This window comes from Dicentrarchus labrax, unplaced genomic scaffold, assembly GCF_905237075.1.
Source record: "Dicentrarchus labrax unplaced genomic scaffold, dlabrax2021, whole genome shotgun sequence".
NCBI lineage: Eukaryota > Metazoa > Chordata > Actinopteri > Moronidae > Dicentrarchus > Dicentrarchus labrax.
In genome coordinates this window covers 30,001-49,346 of record NW_026136892.1, presented here as the reverse complement: position 1 = coordinate 49,346, position 19,346 = coordinate 30,001, and the positions used below count along the sequence as shown (strand labels likewise).

The 19,346-nt window shown below is 39.7% G+C and overlaps 1 protein-coding gene across 9 annotated transcripts in view; it reads left to right on the top strand.

Annotated features, from left to right (window-relative positions):
- The window catches only part of LOC127360598 (NLR family CARD domain-containing protein 3-like), a 32,962-nt gene that overhangs the window by 13,018 nt on the left and 598 nt on the right, over positions 1-19,346 (top strand). For 2 of the 9 annotated variants that reach the window (XM_051395030.1, XM_051395028.1), the window contains exons 4-12: positions 9,733-9,843; positions 10,344-10,422; positions 10,585-10,810; positions 11,437-13,240; positions 13,464-13,616; positions 15,105-15,278; positions 17,424-17,594; positions 18,823-18,869; positions 19,021-19,346. The exon at positions 19,021-19,346 is cut by the window's right edge and continues 598 nt beyond it. In XM_051395030.1, the coding sequence (XP_051250990.1) occupies positions 9,733-9,843; positions 10,344-10,422; positions 10,585-10,810; positions 11,437-13,240; positions 13,464-13,616; positions 15,105-15,278; positions 17,424-17,594; positions 18,823-18,869; positions 19,021-19,346 (3,091 nt within the window). Of the gene's footprint in view, positions 1-2,239; positions 2,287-2,437; positions 4,500-7,151; positions 7,323-9,064; positions 9,168-9,732; positions 9,844-10,343; positions 10,423-10,584; positions 10,811-11,436; positions 13,241-13,463; positions 13,617-15,104; positions 15,279-17,423; positions 17,595-18,822; positions 18,870-19,020 lie in introns of those variants that run through there. The other 7 variants (XM_051395029.1, XM_051395027.1, XM_051395031.1 and 4 more) reach the window with 6 other exon arrangements.

Sequence of the window (19,346 nt, the reverse complement as noted above, 5' to 3'; positions counted from 1 at the left end):
GATTATTTCCTTGTGGTTTGTGTAAAAGGATTTTGGAGCTAATAGAGTCGCGTGTGACATAAACGTAGATGGTGCAGTGACTCAGGTTCATGCCAGCTGAACAAATCTATTGCATTGTTATAGCGTTATTGTGAAGTTTAATTAATAGCGCATATATTCATCTGAGAACTGATGATGTCTGTGTGTTACAGACCCTGGCTGTGTGCACTGAAGTGTATATGACAATAAAGTAGTGAATCTCAATCTATTTATTTATTTTTAAAATGTATTTTAAATAGGCCTATAGGCTCATAGGTTTTTTGTCCAAAAATACCAAACAAGTTTTTCACAGCACCCCCCTGTTCAAAATGACTTCCAGCGGCCCCGGGGTACAAATTAGAGTTAGATTAGAGTAGCAAAATTCAACTGCTCTTAACTCATCCTATAGAATAACATTTATCAGTCATCAGCTCATCATCTGTGTCACCTGTATTGTTACCTGTGTTTGCTTTACTAATTGAGGCGCCATCTTGTGGTTACATAAAAACACAGCAATCCAGGCAACAGAACAGAAAAACTAAAGGCGTCACCTAAACAACAATTCAGTTCAATGTCACCAATTCATAACAGAAGTAACTACTGCACTCAGGTTCAACTCAAGGAGTGAGTAAATGTAAATAATAATAATGTAAAAAGGTAAACACAATTTCACAATCAACAAAAAGTAGAATCACAGTTCAGATTCATTCCAATATATAAAAGAAATAAAAGAACTGAAAGTGAAAGTGTTTCTTTACAGCTTATTGCTGTCTGATATCAATGTTGGTCAAAGTCCAGTCCAAAAGCTTAGTGTGTATCCATGTCCGTCCAAGTGTATTCAATGTGTATGTGCTACCCGGGTAGAATGTGTGTGTTTGTTTGTACGCTTGCTCAGATCTTATCTTCAGGAAGATGATGAAGATGGAGAATTCCAGATACTCTCTAACCCTGCCTCGCATCCCACAGGAAACCCAGAATGTAGATCCAGCAACTCAAAAAACCAATTATCTCTCATCAATTACTGTACAGTATCATATCTCTCTTTAACTCAAGTGTAACTTATAACAAAAGCAATGATGAACTATATCCTGAGACCTTAAAAGCTTAGACATCATTGTGTTTTGTTTCCTTTTTACCCGTATTAATAAATCATGTTACACAACTTATCTCTTATCTCTAATCAATCATGTCTCTCATTCATATTCACCCTTATGTATTTTTAATCATCTCAACATGAACTGAAACACATTATTTATATCAGGAAAAACCCATATGTATACAAATCATGAGCATTAGCCCACATATAGCATATTTTTAACTCTGACTTTAACACTGAACATGGCGCCCAGAAATGTAAACATTAGCATTACACTAAAAATAAATGCATTTCTAAAACACAACTCAGCATATTAACTCATTTCAGTGTCTCCATAACATTTACAGTCCAATTGGTTTTTGTTGATAAGAAAATTGCTTAATCATAACCACACAGAACAATTACATGTCTGCTAGCAACGTAGCATGCTAACTAGTACACTCTCCAGAGTCCTCAATCATATAAACAAAAGAAAGCAAATCCTCCGGTCGCAGCGGTCTGGCAACAACTTCGGCTCCAGTACAGACTCATAAACATGAGAACAACAATATTTCTTCCATAAAATGGAATTAACTAACTTCACTCGTGAGTTGTTAGCATCGGGCTTAGCTGAGGTGTTTTTGATCCCAGCATGCAACGCTCACGTCTACTGGATTTACTACATATCACATCCATAGTGCGCCCTCTAGCGGCTATTTTAGGCAACTACAGTCATCTTGAAACAGTTTCCCTCATAAATTCAGATATTAAAATCAAACTTATTAACTACAAATAATAGTTGGACTTTCATAATGTATGCTAACTAGCATTAGCAGATTAGAAATATTATATTTAGTCGGCTCTTACCAATTCACCTCCATGTTAAACTGTTTAAAGGTAATCAATGTAAACATTCTGTTCCAAATATAATACTGATAATAATAATAGATCATCAATAAGTGAAAATAATGAGCTGTAGCCATCGGCCAATCAGAAGCAGCTCCAGTGAACTGAAAGACTATCAGCTGATTAATAATAAGTGCTCCATGTGAAGATGTAAGTCCATTTGTAGAGAATAACCTCTGTGTATGAGAGCGATGTAATGTCCATGTTTCCATGCTGCTCTGACCCCCCTCCTCCTTTCAGGGTGGAGCCTGCTGGAGTCCGATGGTTGAGACCAGGTCTGAGGAAGTGTAAGTGTGAAAACAAAGCAGCACACATTCAACCATCTTCACACTGTGACATCACTCATTCACAGCTCTGATGTCATCATCACAGTGTCAATCAATGATCAGATGATAGATCAATAACTGCAGCTGTATTGTGTCTTGTTCTCTCCATCAGATTCCTGTGAACTCACAGTCGACACAAACACAGTGAACAGAAAGATCAAACTGTCTGACAACAACAGGAAGATGATTCATGTGGAGGAGGATCAGTCATATCCTGATCATCCAGACAGATTTAACTTCTGTCCTCAGCTGCTGTGTAGAAATGGTCTGACTGGTCGCTGTTACTGGGAGGTCGAGTGGAGAGGAGGAGTTTATATATCAGTGAGTTACAGAGGAATCAGCAGGAGAGGAAACAGTAGAGACTGTGTGTTTGGATGGAATGATCAGTCCTGGAGTCTGTGCTGCTCTGGTGGTGAATACTGTTTCTGGCACAATAACAGAAAAACACCAATCTCCTCCTCCTCCTCCTCCTCCTCCTCCTCCTCCTCCTCCTCCTCCTCCTCCTCCTCCTCCTCCTCCTCCCGTAGAGTAGCAGTGTATGTGGACTGTCCTGCTGGCACTCTGTCCTTCTACACAGTCTCCTCTGACACACTGATCCACCTCCACACCTTCAACACCACATGCACTGAACCTCTTCATCCTGGGTTCGGGTTGTTCTGGTCCCGGTCTGGTTCCTCAGTGTCTCTGTGTCCTCTGTAGGAGGGAGAGAGAAACTTTCTCACTGCTGACCAGATAGTTCAGTCTGTACAGGATCACACACAGCTGATGTTAGTTAGTACCAACCTGATGTGTTTACTGTAATAGAGGAGGAAGAGGAGGCTGAAGGAAGAGAAGAGCAAAGGATGCTGGGATGAAGGGATCATGTGTGAGGGTAATGTGCAGCCTGCAGACGTAGAGATGAAAGAAATGATAGAAAGAATTGATCTTCTTCTATAACTCTGAGAAAAATGAACATTTTTAGGATCAAATGTGGCTGCTTGTTTTTCAAATCTTCTTTTTGAAAGCACAGTTAGAGGGAAAGTGTTTTTATGACTCAAATATTAAAGTGTGAACAAATATTCAACTTTGAGTCTAAAACTGAACTTTGTTGCCTTAAAACTTTTGTTTCTGTGAAGAAAAAATGTGTTCAAATGTCAAACAAGAGTCTTTCAGGATCAAATTCAGCATCTGTGTAAAAATAGTTCCAAGGTGTAAAGAGTGGCTTTGATTTGAACTAAATTCATCATCTTTGGTCATCGTGGAACAAATGTACAAACTTTGATAAGTCCGGTTGAAATCAAAAGAAATCAAAGTTTTGGGATGATTCTAGATAATAAATGATGCTGGAAACCACATCTAAATGATGTCAAAGCAAAACTGTCCAAATGGATCCAACACTGTATAAAATGAAGGATTAGTTAAATCCAGCTTCATTCTCCACTTTGTATTGTTCACTCATACTTCCATACATCACTGACTGTGTGCTCGTTTGGGGAAACTCATATAAAACAAACACTAATCAGATTTTTACATTTGAACAGAGAGACATAAGAAGAGTAAACCAAACTACTGATCAAGAACCAACTCAGCTGTTTGTTCAATGAACAGCACAGATCAGGTATAAAGTCAGAAACTAATGACGAGCTGAAAGAGTCCAAAAGTTGTTTGAAATGACAGAAAGTTGAAATGATTTGAGAGGAATCTGCAGCTTTAAGGACTGATGTCAGAAATCCCTTGTGTTAAAGAGGTGAACTTGTGGAGCAGCTGTAGTGAGGAAATCAATCATTCCATAAAGAATCATTCAACAAATATAAAAGTGATCAAACTGACATGTTGGCATTAATTCAATTCAACTCTATTCTATTCTATTTGTATAGCGCCAATTCATAATGGCAAATCCCTCATTTAATTTTTTGTTCGTCTGGATAAGATCTACGCATGTGGACTGTTTTAAGCGGCTGCTCTATAGGCAAGCCTTTTATAGATCTCCTTGTTTGTTTCTCATCTGTCGTCTCTCATTTAATTCATCCTTCCCCCTTGTTTTATCTTCCTTATGTTTGTATTTACATGATCCCTATGTTTGTGTGATGGGGTATGGTTATATCCATATTTGTTGTTTGTAAAGCACTTTGGATCTCTGTGTCAAAAAGGTGCTATATAAATAAAGCTTTACCTTTTTACTTATCTCAAAAGAATTATGACTCTACTATCATTTGTAATGTGTTGCCCGTCAGATAGTGTTGTAGGTGGGACATTGAGGGAGACTGCGAGAGGCTGCATCAGAGCTATATTAGTGTATTTGTTTTTCACTTCAAATTAATTAATAATGCTACATTTTATTACTTTCTGACGTTAACACATACACAGCAAAACTTCATGTTGTCAGTCAGTGAAGGGGAGAGAGAAGGAGAAGATGGATAAATAGAAATATTATTGATTACCAAGCTGCTGAGCTGCAGATAAAGTTTACAATCACAACATAGTCAGGTTATACATGTTAAAGACAGCAGCTGCTCTGTGAGGGCCACTGTGAGGAGACAGGAAGTCAGAAGAAACAAAAGAATCTGTTATCATTTAAGTTCAGTGCAAACGTATATTTATGCTTGTACAACTCCAAAAAGGTCAAAATAAATTCTAAACTGGTCTTAAACACCTTCATGTAGCTCTGTTCTGGTCTGCTGGGTTGTGTTGTACCACAGCATGTTTTTAAACCACTAAGAATCAGATCCTGTACTAGATTAAGTCTTATTTCTTATTTCCTTATTTCATATAAGCTGAATTAAAGGAATAACAAAGTGCTGAGGGACAAATAATTATAATAATAATAAATGCTTTATTTTTGGATAGGGACAGTGCACATTAATGAACATCGATATTTAAACATCTCTGTAAACATGCCGGATTATAGCAAAGCTGCTAATTTGCATCAGTAGTCCCTAATAAATAATTCGAAAAAATACAAATAGAATAGACAGCAAATAAATAGATAAAATACAAATAGAAGAGACAGCAAATAAATAGATAAAATACAAATAGAAGAGACAACACACACAGCACAATACATTACACAATCAGAAGGACACCAGACCCAGACAGGATATAACAGTGCAATAAAAAGTAATGTTCAATTAGTCTCAAGTCCAGTTGGTGGCGCCGAGGCAGAGCGGGTCAACCCCTAATCGGAAGGTTGTTGGTTGCGTTAGTTTCTGGTCGATGGGTTTTGCCATCACTGAGTGAATGTGTGTGAAAGGGTGAATGTGGCACGTAGTGTAAAAGTGCTTTGAGTGGTCGGAAGACTAGAAAGGCGCTATACAAGTACAGGTCCATTTACCATTACTGCAACCAGTCCAGAGATGAAACAATAAATCACTGTATTGCTGTCATGATTGCATTTAGTTGTGCATTTAGTCAGTGTGTCCAACAATATGTGGTGAGTATGGTCTCAATATCCCTCAACTGATTTCAATATCTCTTAAAATATGTTATTAAATTAAACCCCTTCAATCATTAATGTAACATCATACTGATAAACAGAAATTTTGTTCCCATTGAAATTAATTCATCCAATACATATTTAACATATATCTGGATTGTAACCGTTCACAGTGGAACAAAAACAGACTTTATTCCGTACGGATATATATAATACCTTACCATTAATGATGCTAAACTGCTCTGACATCATGTATGAGGTGGCTGTAGTTTTTAGAGCCACTGAGAATATGAAACAATGTCCAAGCAATTGTCTAAAAACTACAGGTGGAATTAACACGATGTACTGTTTTTTTTTAACTTTATCTATGTTATTTGAGGGATGCTGAAAACTGCCCGACTTGACTGCAGCTTTTTGTCACCACCTCCTGCTGCTGTTGCCTCATCTTGTCCTCTTTACAGCTGCAGTTCATCTCGAATGAGCCTAATGTCTGGTTCACTCTGACCTGTAGAGTCCTGTTGATAGTCAGAAATAATTGCCAGCAGCAATGATGCTCTGCTGATCTTTATTTAATGAGATGGTCAGTTAGCACCATCTAGTGGACAGATAGTAGAACTACATCCTTTGATGTGAGTGATTTCTCTGACACTGACTGGGTTTCTGCCACAGGTTAAACTGGTTCTGACGTCACATGGATGGATTTTGAGACTTGAAGTCACTGTAGAAGAATATTGATAAATAAGATTTTTCTGTCATTTGTGAAGATCCACTGTGTAACACTGCGAATGATTTATTGTCAGAAATGGAATATATTATTCATAGGTATGTTTTTATTAGTGTATAAATACCTGAACATTGTGTTTTTAGTTCCTTAAAATTAGCAGTTCTTATCTACAGAGGGAGCGGGACTCCTTCCATGTTTCTACGGTAGCCCAGAAAGGACAAATCTTGATTCCAATGGTGGGCATTTTGCAGCCACTGTTCTTTCTCCCTCGTGTTTGGAATTAGAGAGGGAAGCTAGTGAGGTGCAATCTGCAACAACACTGTTAGATGCCACTCAATTTTACACACTGAACCTTTCCTAAATATGTAATAATGTTAAACATGTGATACAAATGTATGCTCCGCATCACATAGTTCTGATCTTTAGCTCACTGTATGATTAATTAGCACCATCTAATGGACAGATAATGGAACTACATATCTGATCAGTGATTTCTCTGACACTGACTGTAGATAGAGGAAAGGTGCAACTCTATTTCAATGCCAACAATGTATTCAGAGGTTTAAAGCACTTTTGTTCTTGCAGCCTTCATCAACTATAATGAAAAATGGATCTGAAACAATACAAACATATCCCCAACAGAGAGTGCAATCTGATTCTTGTTTAACTGGTTCTGACGTCACTCTGGTGTTTGTTAGACTTGGACCGTGAAGTTTTGAGGGTATGATGGTGTCCTCAGATAAAATGCACACAGACACCAGGACTGACGAGGAAGAAAGGAGCTGCTTCTTCTCTCCCAGTGTTTCCTCCACACGTGAAGGTGGAAAGTGTCTGTAAGTCGACCTGAAGTGAGTTCAGCAGGTGAGAATCCTACCAGAGAAATGTGTAAATGTTTGATCATCAGGATGACTTTGATCACATTGTGCTGTATCTCTGTTTATCTGGACAGTAGAAATGTTTCCATATGCTGATGAGCTGTTTCAGAATATATCTTTGAAACTTGCTTTCTGTACTTGAATTTCTCTCTGAGTTAAAGGACGATGCTTTTAGAAAGATTTACATGTAATGTTGTTAGTGTTTGTTAAGCAGAATCAGACGCAGTTTGATTGTAACCTGAGCTCACATCATCAGTGAACAATGTGTCTGAACTGGTCTGACAGCTCGAAGCACCTTGGCTGAGGTTGATTTTTAACTGTTAATACTCTGAAGGGAAGAGCATGGATGAAGAGTTGAGAGCTCACATACAGAAACCTTCTAACACTGACACTGAGCTGGTTTCACTGAAGACCCTTTAGCACAGTCCAGGTCTCAACTGTCCCAGAGTCCTTTCTAGATGGACCAGAGCCAGCCAAGGGTCTAAGGGGACTAAGAGGTTGCTTAGGACCCCTCAGCTAACAGGGCACTCCAAAGCGTAGAAAATGTGAACTGTTCTGTCTCTCTGTTAAATTTTTGTCATTAAATATAGGATTATAAGATGTAAAGAGACACCAGTGGCGGCTTGGGGTGTTTCATTATGGAGGTTGCATCGGACCACCCTTGGTATATATATATATATATATATACGTACACACGCGCATTGACTATACTCGTTCCACGACTAATAAGCATATATATGTAAAAGTATTCAACACAATGGCTATAGATACAAAATACATAACCCTGCCAATGTAAACCTATGAAAATAATATTTCACACAATTCAGTCACAGTCGAGCCCTGAATACAACAGAGCAGCAAACAGCAGCAACAGAAGGCAACAGACACCGTGCACGCTTCGGCCTAAAATGCTCAGATCACGAAATCACACAGCCAGTTACCAACACTAGTCTAATGATGAATCAGCAGTGTTCCTATTGTTGGAGCATCATAGATGTAACTATGAAGAGCCCAGATTTGTGCTTCAACCACCAACTTAATTAAGTTTGTAAAAGCCAACAGAGGGGAAAATCATGCACTTACCATAGAACTTCACAGTCTTGTTTCCCTTCAGGTTGTGACTCAGAACGTGAACGTTTAGGGAGCAAAAAACGATCCATTTTGGTGTATTTTACTCTGCTAAATTTCCAAACTCGCTATCAATAACAAGCTGCCATACATTAAGGTCAAAGGTTCACCGGACGCTGCGACCATTGGCCAATTAAGATCACATGTGTGCTCCTCATGTTTATTTAGACTAAAATATATATTTTTAATTATTATTTTAATTCACATTTTTAAACAACACGAAAAAGACTATTCAAACATGACATTAAGTTAAAATCAGAGACATTTCTTCTGGGTGCTGGGCGGGTGCTATGGCTATTATAGGGGGAGCTACAGCACCACCTAGCTCCTCCCTGCTGCCGTCACTTAAAGACACAGACCTTGATTTTCTCTTGTGACCCATAAATGTGTAAAGTATATTTTGTGGTCAACATACTTTATGTGTGAATCTGGGGGCTGTGTAAGAGGTTTTGATGTTATCAGAGCCTGTTTATGGCTCCAACAAGATTTCTGTCAGCTCTGAATATTTGTGTCATGTTACTGAGAGCAATGAGAACTAATGTGTCTCTGTGATGTAACGCTTGCTGTAATGAATGAGCATGTTATTGTGTCTGTGTGGAGGTGTGGGCTCTGCTATGAATCAGTGTGAGGACAGAGAGGAGGGAGTCCCTCCCTCTAAAAGCACTCTGTGTGGTGAACATGACACAAGGACCACAGCTCAGAGGTGAGATGAGGATCTCTAACTGTCCATGACTCTTCTCCATGTCACAAAGGCTTTGATTCTCCATTTGAAACAAAGACATTTATCTGAGCTAAAGTACGTAGTTGTCAGTATTCAAACAGGGCTGGACAATCTGATCTCAAATCAGTATCAAGAGAAACTGTCACATTCAGCTTCATAATGAGAAATGTAACAGTAACATGTGTTTGAATCAATCAGAGCAGATTTCCTTCCTCATGTTGCTCACTGCTGATGTTTGTCCTGATTCATTCCAGTCTGACCAGTTCCACATTCTGCTCTTCTGGACTGGACTGGGAGCTGATTGCTCGCTGCTTAGATGTTGTAGCTGCTCTCACTTTAATTATATGGAATTCAGACAGTGTGTTGAAGTGTGTGACATCAGTAAATTGTGTTCAGTAACACGTCCATAATGTCAGTAATTGAAGACATTGTTCTTATTGTCCAGCCCTGTATTCAAACATTTCAAATTATACATCATTTCACAAAGTCTTTGATTCAGTGAGAATGTTTCTGAATATGTGAGCTTTAATGAATTTCTTTCTATCAGGATCCATCAGAGACCAGACTGTCCTGAACCTGAACCCAGCTGTGTGTCCATGAAGAGTGATGACTCAAAGGTTCTTCCTATAAACTTCAAAGAAGACTCTGTTGATCAAAGGTGAGGATTTCAAACTGATGGTAAAACAAAATGATGTGTTTTTATCAGACTCTCAGTTGTGAAATATCCAGTTTTTCAACCTTTACTGACTCAGATGAAGTTCTCTGAGCACCAACACTCTTTCAGCAGCAGCTGCCTCACACTCACACAGTCAAACACATTCACACTGGGAGCTGCCCAGTACAACCAGTCTGATACAAGCAGACACTGAGTAGCTCCACTGGAGCAGCTGGAGGTTCGGTGCCTTGCTCCAGGGCACTTCAGCAGTGTACAGTGAGGGAGGGAGAGCTCTATGGAGGGGTTGGTGAGAGCTGTTGGGACTGAACCAAACTGAGCTGTTGATTCTCAGTGGGATCAGCAGGACTAGTAAACCTTTACCACTACAGGGAGTCATCAGATTCACTGTTCACATCCAAATATCACTTCATGGACCTTTACCTTGTGTTTGTCTCTGTGTGGACAGACATAATGTGAGCTCATTCTTCATGATTCCTCCACAGAGTGGACCAGGAGAGCTCAGAGGTTCCCAGTGGTCAGTCTGCCCAGCAGCATCAAACACACCTGGACTCCATATTTATGGTCTGTACATGGACAACAACTACTTTTACATCTATTGTGTTCACAATAATCTCCATGCTGCACTTTTTAGACCAGTGGATTGTCAGTCTGTCCAACATGGATCTGATGTTTGCTTCCATGATTTGACTTTGATTGAGTCATTCATATAATATTCTGTTCCAGCTGCTGGAGGACAACATTGTCACTTTTGTGAAGAACGAGCTGAAGAAGATCCAGAAGGTTCTGAGTGCAGATTACCCAGAATGCTCAGAGAGTCAGAGGGAGGATGAGGAGGTGTTGGATGGTGAGGATGAAGAGCAGAGGAGGAGCAGAAAGGCATTTCTGAAGATCACAGTGCACTTCCTGAGGAGAATGAAGCAGGAGGAGCTGGCTGACCGTGTGCAGAGCAGTAAGAGGATTTCTCTAAAGATTTAACTCGCTGGATAAACGAGACATTTGCTGATGTCTCAACAGACGGACCAAATTATATTCACATACTTATTCTTTATAGCCAAAATTGGTTACAACTCACAAATTTAAATGTATAACAATGCCATGATGATTCAATGTATTTAAAATTTTGAAAAGAATCATATTTTTCTTTTAAATATACAAAGAGAGACCACTCCTTTTCTTCTGACTGATGTGTTGCTAACTTCAGTATTTTATAAATGTAAATGTTATGGCAATTCGTGATGTAATTTCTTAAAGGAAGGTTTCACACCGCCACCTGCCTGCACAAGGGTTCACAGAAAACGTGTTTTAAATAGCAGCTGCCCCCAGGTGTGTGCCACCAGCTATTTAATACAGTGAAATGCGGCAGAGCAAAATCTGTGCTCTTGGATGCGGGCAACAACCACTTCCCTTCAGTGGAATGACTGGTGGCAAAAAGTTAGCCCCATAACTTTTAGTCTCAGTGAGAAACAAAATAGATATTTTCTATCTGAGCAGATCATTTTTTCTGCTTTAGGGGAATAAAATAGTCATATTTTGTTCATCAATCACTTAATGGTCATATTTTCTGTCTTCATTAAGAACATTTTGGTGGAGTTTGTCAGCATAAACTTAAATCCAATCTGAAGAAGAAGTTCCAGTGTGTGTTTGAGGGGATTGCTAAAGCAGGAAACCCAACCCTTCTGAACCAGATCTACACAGGGCTCTTTATCACAGAGGGAGGGACTGCAGAGGTCAATGAAGAACATGAGATCAGACAGATTGAAACAGCATCCAGAAAACCAGGCAGACCAGAAACAACAATCAGACATGAAGACATCTTTAAACCCTCACCTGGAAGAGATGAACCAATCAGAACAGTGATGACAAAGGGAGTGGCTGGCATTGGAAAAACAGTCTTAACACAGAAGTTCACTCTGGACTGGGCTGAAGACAAAGCCAACCAGGACGTACAGTTCACATTTCCATTCACTTTCAGAGAGCTGAATGTGCTGAAAGAGAAAAAGTTCAGCTTGGTGGAACTTGTTCATCACTTCTTCACTGAAACCAAAGAAGCAAGAATCTGCAGGTTTGAAGAGTTCCAGGTTGTGTTCATCTTTGACGGTCTGGATGAGTGTCGACTTCCTCTGGACTTCCACAACACTAAGATCCTGACTGATGTTACAGAGTCCACCTCAGTGGATGTGCTGCTGACAAACCTCATCAGGGGGAAACTGCTTCCCTCTGCTCACCTCTGGATAACTACACGACCTGCAGCAGCTAATCAGATCCCTCCTGAGTGTGTTGACATGATGACAGAGGTCAGAGGGTTCACTGATCCACAGAAGGAGGATTACTTCAGGAAGAGGTTCAGAGATGAGGAGCAGGCCAGCAGAATCATCTCCCACATCAAAACATCACGAAGCGTCCACATCATGTGCCACATCCCAGTCTTCTGCTGGATCACTGCTACAGTTCTGGAGGATGTGTTGAAGACCAGAGAGGGAGGAGAACTGCCCAAGACCCTTACAGAGATGTACATCCACTTCTTGGTGGTTCAGTCCAAAGTGAAGAAGATCAAGTATGATGGAGGAGCTGAGACAGATCCCCACTGGAGTCCAAAGACAAGGAAGATGATTGAGTCTCTTGGAAAACTGGCTTTTGAGCAGCTGCAGAAAGGCAACCTGATCTTCTATGAATCAGACCTGACAGAGTGTGGCATCGATATCAGAGCAGCCTCAGTGTACTCAGGAGTGTTCACACAGATCTTTAAAGAGGAGAGTGGATTGTACCAGGACAAGGTCTTCTGCTTCGTCCATCTGAGTGTTCAGGAGTTTCTGGCTGCTCTTCATGTCCATCTGACATTCATCAGCTCTGGAGTCAATCTGCTGGCAGAAGAACAAACAACATCCTGGTGGTCTAAATTAATTACAGACAAAGGGAATCTAAAATATCTCCACCAGACTGCTGTGGACAAGGCCTTAGAGAATCAACAAGGACACCTGGACTTATTTCTCCGCTTTCTCCTGGGTCTTTCACTGCCAACCAATCAGAATCTCCTACGAGGTCTGCTGACACAGACAGGAAGGATATCAGAGACCAATCAGGAAACAGTCCAGTACATCAAGAAGAAGATCAGTGAGAATATCTCTGCAGAGAGAATCATCAATCTGTTCCACTGTCTGAATGAACTGAATGATCGTTCTCTAGTGGATCAGATCCAACAGACCCTGAGTTCAGGAAGTCTCTCCACAGATAAACTGTCTCCTGCTCAGTGGTCAGCTCTGGTCTTCATCTTACTGTCATCAGAAAAAGATCTAGACGTGTTTGACCTGAAGAAATACTCTGCTTCAGAGGAGGCTCTTCTGAGGCTGCTGCCAGTGGTCAAAGCCTCCAACAAAGCTCTGTAAGTACAGAAATAGCTGGATTTCTGTATTATCACTCAAATACTCTAATATCTTTTCGACTTAGAGAGATTATACAGACATTATATATCACTAACATTGGGAACTCCTCACTAGCTGATATCATTTTTACAGAACTGATTTAAAATGTTAATGGTTTTGGCTGAGTGATGCAGTGCTGGTCACAAATGTTATTTTTCTTATTGTTGATCATTGTCTCTACAGACTGAGTGACTGTAACCTCTCAGAGAGAAGCTGTAAAGCTCTATCCGCAGTTCTCAGCTCCCAGTCCTCTAGTCTGAGAGAGCTGGACCTGAGTAACAACAACCTGCAGGATTCAGGACTGAAGCTGCTTTCTGTTGGACTGGAAACTCTCAGGTCAGGATTCGTCAACCTGTTCAACTGATAACTAGGGATGGGAATCAAGAACCGCTTAACGATTCCGCTTATCGGTTCTGCTCGTTGCAAATGCATCATGACGTCACACACACGCCGCGTTGTTTTGGTTCAGAACGCAGCAAACATGGCGTTGAGGCAGGATCGCTCTAAAGTTTGGTTATATTTCACGCGACAAGGCGACAACGGTCACTTGCAACACTTGTAATGTTTCCATTTCGTCAAAGGGGGAACTACCTCCACTATGCAGAAACATTTGACCACACAGCATCAATTCATTTGCAGGACTGTCGCGTATTTGATACACTACTACTTAGAGACACAAGTGAGTCAAGCAGCAGTGGAGCTAACGAGACGCCATCTGTTATTAATGCCTTAGGTAACTTTAAATGACATGATAATTTTTCTGCACAAAACTTATTATACTTATTGGCTAAAAATGTGTGTCAAAATAAGTAATTTCATTGGTTACATTTTCGTGACCGATCAACACATGGTTAATTTAAATATTCAAATGAACCATGTGTTGATTCCACAGTTGCTACCACCAGGCTGTCAATCAAGCTCTCAGTGACAGAGAATGTAAAGTTAACCTTTATCTATCCAGATAAAAACATTAAGAACAGTTTCTGTATGATGTTTATTAGACCTATGTAATCTGAATTGGAAGGGAACGTTGTCATGAGCTGTATCTTGTATATTTATTATTAGCTATGTGGTATGTGTATGCACCTTTATGTAATCTGGTGGAAAAACATTAAAATTTAAAACCGGATCATACCAAACAAATATCTGCTTGTGTGTCCCCGTGTTTGCAAAGTGTCCTCCTATTTGATGTGAAGGAAATGGCCACCCTATTTCAGTCTGTGTTTTTAGTTTTTATGGCACATAATGGCAGTTGGTCTTAAAAAACTTTTTTTTTTTTTGTCTGGACCAATTAATGTGAAAATGAACAATTTCCTAATCCTAAGGCACTCTTGATAATCTTTCAAGGCACACACGAGCGTACCATGGCATACTGGTTGAGAAACACTGCCTAGGCTATGGGTCCCTGGACTTTACTTTGAGAAGTAGCTCACATACTTTTAGGTTTGTTCTGAGGTTGCTACACATAGTTTGTGTATACTCTGTGCTGTGTCTTCTGATCAGATATTGAAGCGAGTTAATACAAACAAAGAAATTTGTACTTATTCCCTCACCCAATGAGAATCGATAAGGAATCGGATCGATAAGCAATATCGATGATGGAATCAGAATCGTTAAATTCTTATCAATTCCCGTCACTACTGATAACCACTTTAAACCTGAATTATTATATTATAATATTATTATATATCACCAACATTGGGAATTCCTCACTAGCTGATATCATTTTTACAGAACTAATTTAAAGTGTTTTTGGTTTTGGCTGAGTGATAAAGTGCTGGACACAAATGTTACTTTTCTTATTGTTGATCATTGTCTCTACAGACTGAGTGACTGTAACCTCTCAGAGAGAAGCTGTGAAGCTCTGTCCTCAGTTCTCAGCTCCCAGTCCTCTAGTCTGAGAGAGCTGGACCTGAGTAACAACAACCTGCAGGATTCAGGACTGAAGCTTCTTTCTGTTGGACTGAAGAGTCCACACTGTAAACTGGAAACTCTCAGGTCAGGATTCGTCAACCTGTTCAACTAATAACCATTTTAAACCTGAATTATGTTGATGGACACAATTGTAATCTTCCTAACATTGTTTTGTTCATTTAGTTTGAGTCTCTTTCCTTGAACATGTTTATTATGTAATGTGTTTGTAGCACCCCAACACTCAGTAAATTCTTAAGTTAAAGCAATTCACCTTGGACTTGAATGATGGGGTGTTGGGGTTTGATTTATTAAGGTAGCTACCACAAAGGTTTACCTGTTTTGTGTGAAACTTTTTATGGCCTAAAAAACACAATTATGCAATCGCATAATTCAATGCATAATCAGCCAAAGTCCGCATATTTATGCGGGGCCGCATTTTTTCAAACACACCGCACTTTCGCTGCTTGCTTTTGCAAGTTTATTTCATCGCATAAAATTGCATAAATATCCATCGCATTTTTAAAAAAAACGTGCCGCATAATGAAGGATTTTTGCCCGCACCAATCACAAAAAGAACTCCGCATTTTTCTGGAAGGACTGAATAACCAACAACTTTGTTAGACTAAGCAGTGGTTCTATTAATACGTACTCTACACTATTTTAAATAACTGACCCCAGACAACTCTTTCAAATAAATGAAATAATAGTTAACTAACCAGTTGTTTTCCAGTTTAACACAAATAATATTTACTTTGTTAGTTAACAGATAAACAAAAATGAAATAACAGATATAAAATCAGAGTACGGTCCAGGAGCGCGGTACACTATAACAAATAGAACTGGCTGCAGTGTTTTCCAGTTTGGGTGAGAAAGACTAAGAACAAGGCTTTCAAATGAATTATAATTTAGTTTAGGTTTAGGGTCCATTAAAACGCTCGAATCATATATAGCTGCTACTCCACCTCCTCGGCCAGTGCCTCGAGGAATGTGAGTATTAATATGACTGGGGGGTGGATTCATTTAGGCTAACATACTCCTCGTGGGACAACCAGGTCTCAGTAAGACAAAGTAAATCAATATCATAATCTGATATTAATTCATTCACTAAAACAGCTTTAGAGGACAGAGACCTGATATTTAACAGCCCACATTTCATTCTCTTATTTTGTGCCACTGAGGAGTTAGTTTTAATTTTTATTAGATTTTTATGTTTAACTTTATTTCTTTAAATAATTTAGGTGGTCGGTGGACAGACACAGTCTCTATGGGGTTTTGGGTGGGTGACTGTTCTAATGGAAGAGCAGAGAAGTGTGTAAGACAGCAGCTCTGCTTCCTGGTCCTAACTCTGGACTGTCAGGTTTTAGAAATAAACTTCTCCATATTTCTAGATAAGAGAGCCGCTCCGTCCAAAGTGGGATGGATGCCGTCTCTCCTAATCAGTTTTCCCCAAAAAAGGCTGCCAGTTATCTTAATACCCCTTAATACGATTTCTCTATACTTATAAAACTCAGATCAAATATGCTACTTAACTAATCAAAATAGTGGGCCCACGCACACACACACACACACACATACACACACACGGACACAAAAATAATAAAGGTTGCAGGCCTGTGTGTTGCTCGGTGAGGTGCGGCAGGCAAATCCTTATCCTCAGTGACAATTAACAGTCACATAAAAAATCCAACTCACGGTCTGGAATAATTCCTGGAGAAACAGTTAATGAAGAGATGGAGATGAAAGCCAACGGCAGCAGAAGTAAAGTCCTCTTCAGGAAGCGTGAAACAGTCCTTCCCGTTCAGAAATGGCGTCCTCTTGGCTCGATTCTCCCGCCCCTTTTTCGCTCACTCCCTTACCTATGGCCAATTACCAACAGGTGACACTCAGTGATAACTACAGCAACCAATCAAATGAAACAGCATGAACCAATGACACTAATCTGAAAATTCATGTTTAGTTTACCACACACTTTTCTTCAGCTACTATACAGAACAGTTTAATGTAACTACTTAATTAACTATTTACACTCTACTTTATTTATTATGAATTTATGTTAATCTATCGGTTAACATTTCATCTTTCACTGCTTTTAACCTAAATTACTTTCAGTTTATTTGCATTACTGAATTATTAAATTAATTCACTGAAATTATTATTTGTATTTCAAATTAACTTGTTTTAACCCCTGTACTTTTACACCGGACTACATGTTGTTCTGTGTGTTTGCAGGCTGTCAGGCTGTCTGATCACAGAGGAAGGTTGTGCTTCTCTGGTCTCAGCTCTGAGCTCCAACCCCTCCCATCTGAGAGAGCTGGACCTGAGCTACAATCATCCAGGAGACTCAGCAACAAAGCTGTCTGCTGGACTGGAGGATCCACACTGGAGACTGGACACTCTCAGGTATGAGGCGGATCAATACAGTAGTAGTAGTCAGGTGACAGAGGAAAGGTGATGACATTTCTGTTTTTCTGGACTGATATCTTGTTTCGACATTGGAAAATACAATTAAGAAATACAAAATTCTAAATATAGTTTAGTTCAGTTCAGTTCAGTTTTATTTGTATGTCACCAATTCATAACAGAAGTTGAGAGAGACAGACTCTGGATGGTAGAGAAGGTCAGAGACAAAGGTGCACATGAAGAAGATGATGACAATGACAACAACAATGGACAATAATAATAGTAACTATAATAATAATATCAGTAATTTTGAGGCTCCACCAGGATCCATGAGAACCTGCGAGACGAGAAAGCACAAGAACTCCGGGGAAGAAGTGAAGTTAGTAACATGCATTAATGGGACATGAATGAGTGCAGAAAGAGAGAGAGAGGAAGAGATGTGGGGATGATTTATGTTGGAATTAAAGGACATGTCCTGATCAAAGGTAACTCCAAGATTCCTGACAGTGGTGCTAGGAATGTGAGTATTAATATGACGGGGGGGGGTCATTTAGGCTAACATACTCCAAGTGGCACAGTCAGGTCTCAGTAAGACAGTAAATCAGTATCATAATCTGATATTAATTCATTGACTAGAACAGCTTTAGAGGACAGAGACCTGATCACACGGCCAGTTTGAGCTCTAATCTGTTCACAGTGTGAACTAGTTAGCAAAGCACAGACTCTTAAAGTGACAGTACAGGTATTAACACTAAAGTTCAAATATACTGTTCAAATGTACAAAACATGTTATGAACTTCATCAAACTCATATTCTTGGATATTTGTCAGGACTTTGTTTCAAACAAAGAAAATAAAGATATACTTTCAACCTGGTTACATTAGACACAACTACTTTATAAACTGAACCCCAAGTGGACAAAGAAATCAGTTGATGCAGGTTTAATCATTTCATTTACTGACTGACTGGTAGAGGAAACTGAGTCTGAACTTTATGATGATCATCAATATAATACTGATAATAATAATATATCATCAATAAGTGAACATAATGAGCTGTAGCCATCGGCCAATCAGCAGAAGCTCCAGTGAACTGAAAGACTATCAGCTGATTAATAATAAGTGCTCCATGTGAAGATGTAAGTCCATTTGTAGAGAATAAGCTCTGTGTATGAGAGCGATGTAATGTCCATGTTTCCATGCTGCTCTGACCCCCCTCCTCCTTTCAGGGTGGAGCCTGCTGGAGTCCGATGGTTGAGACCAGGTCTGAGGAAGTGTAAGTGTGAAAACAAAGCAGCACACATTCAACCATCTTCACACTGTGACATCACTCATTCACAGCTCTGATGTCATCATCACAGTGTCAATCAATGATCAGATGATAGATCAATACCTGCAGCTGTATTGTGTCTTGTTCTCTCCATCAGATTCCTGTGAACTCACAGTCGACACAAACACAGTGAACAGAAAGATCAAACTGTCTGACAACAACAGGAAGATGACAGCTGTGGAGGAGGATCAGTCATATCCTGATCATCCAGACAGATTTGACTTCTGGGATCAGCTGCTGTGTAGAAATGGTCTGACTGGTCGCTGTTACTGGGAGGTCGAGTGGAGAGGAAGAGTTTCTATATCAGTGAGTTACAGAGGAATCAGCAGGAGAGGAAACAGTAGAGACTGTGTGTTTGGATGGAATGATCAGTCCTGGAGTCTGTGCTGCTCTGGTGGTGAATACTGTTTCTGGCACAATAAC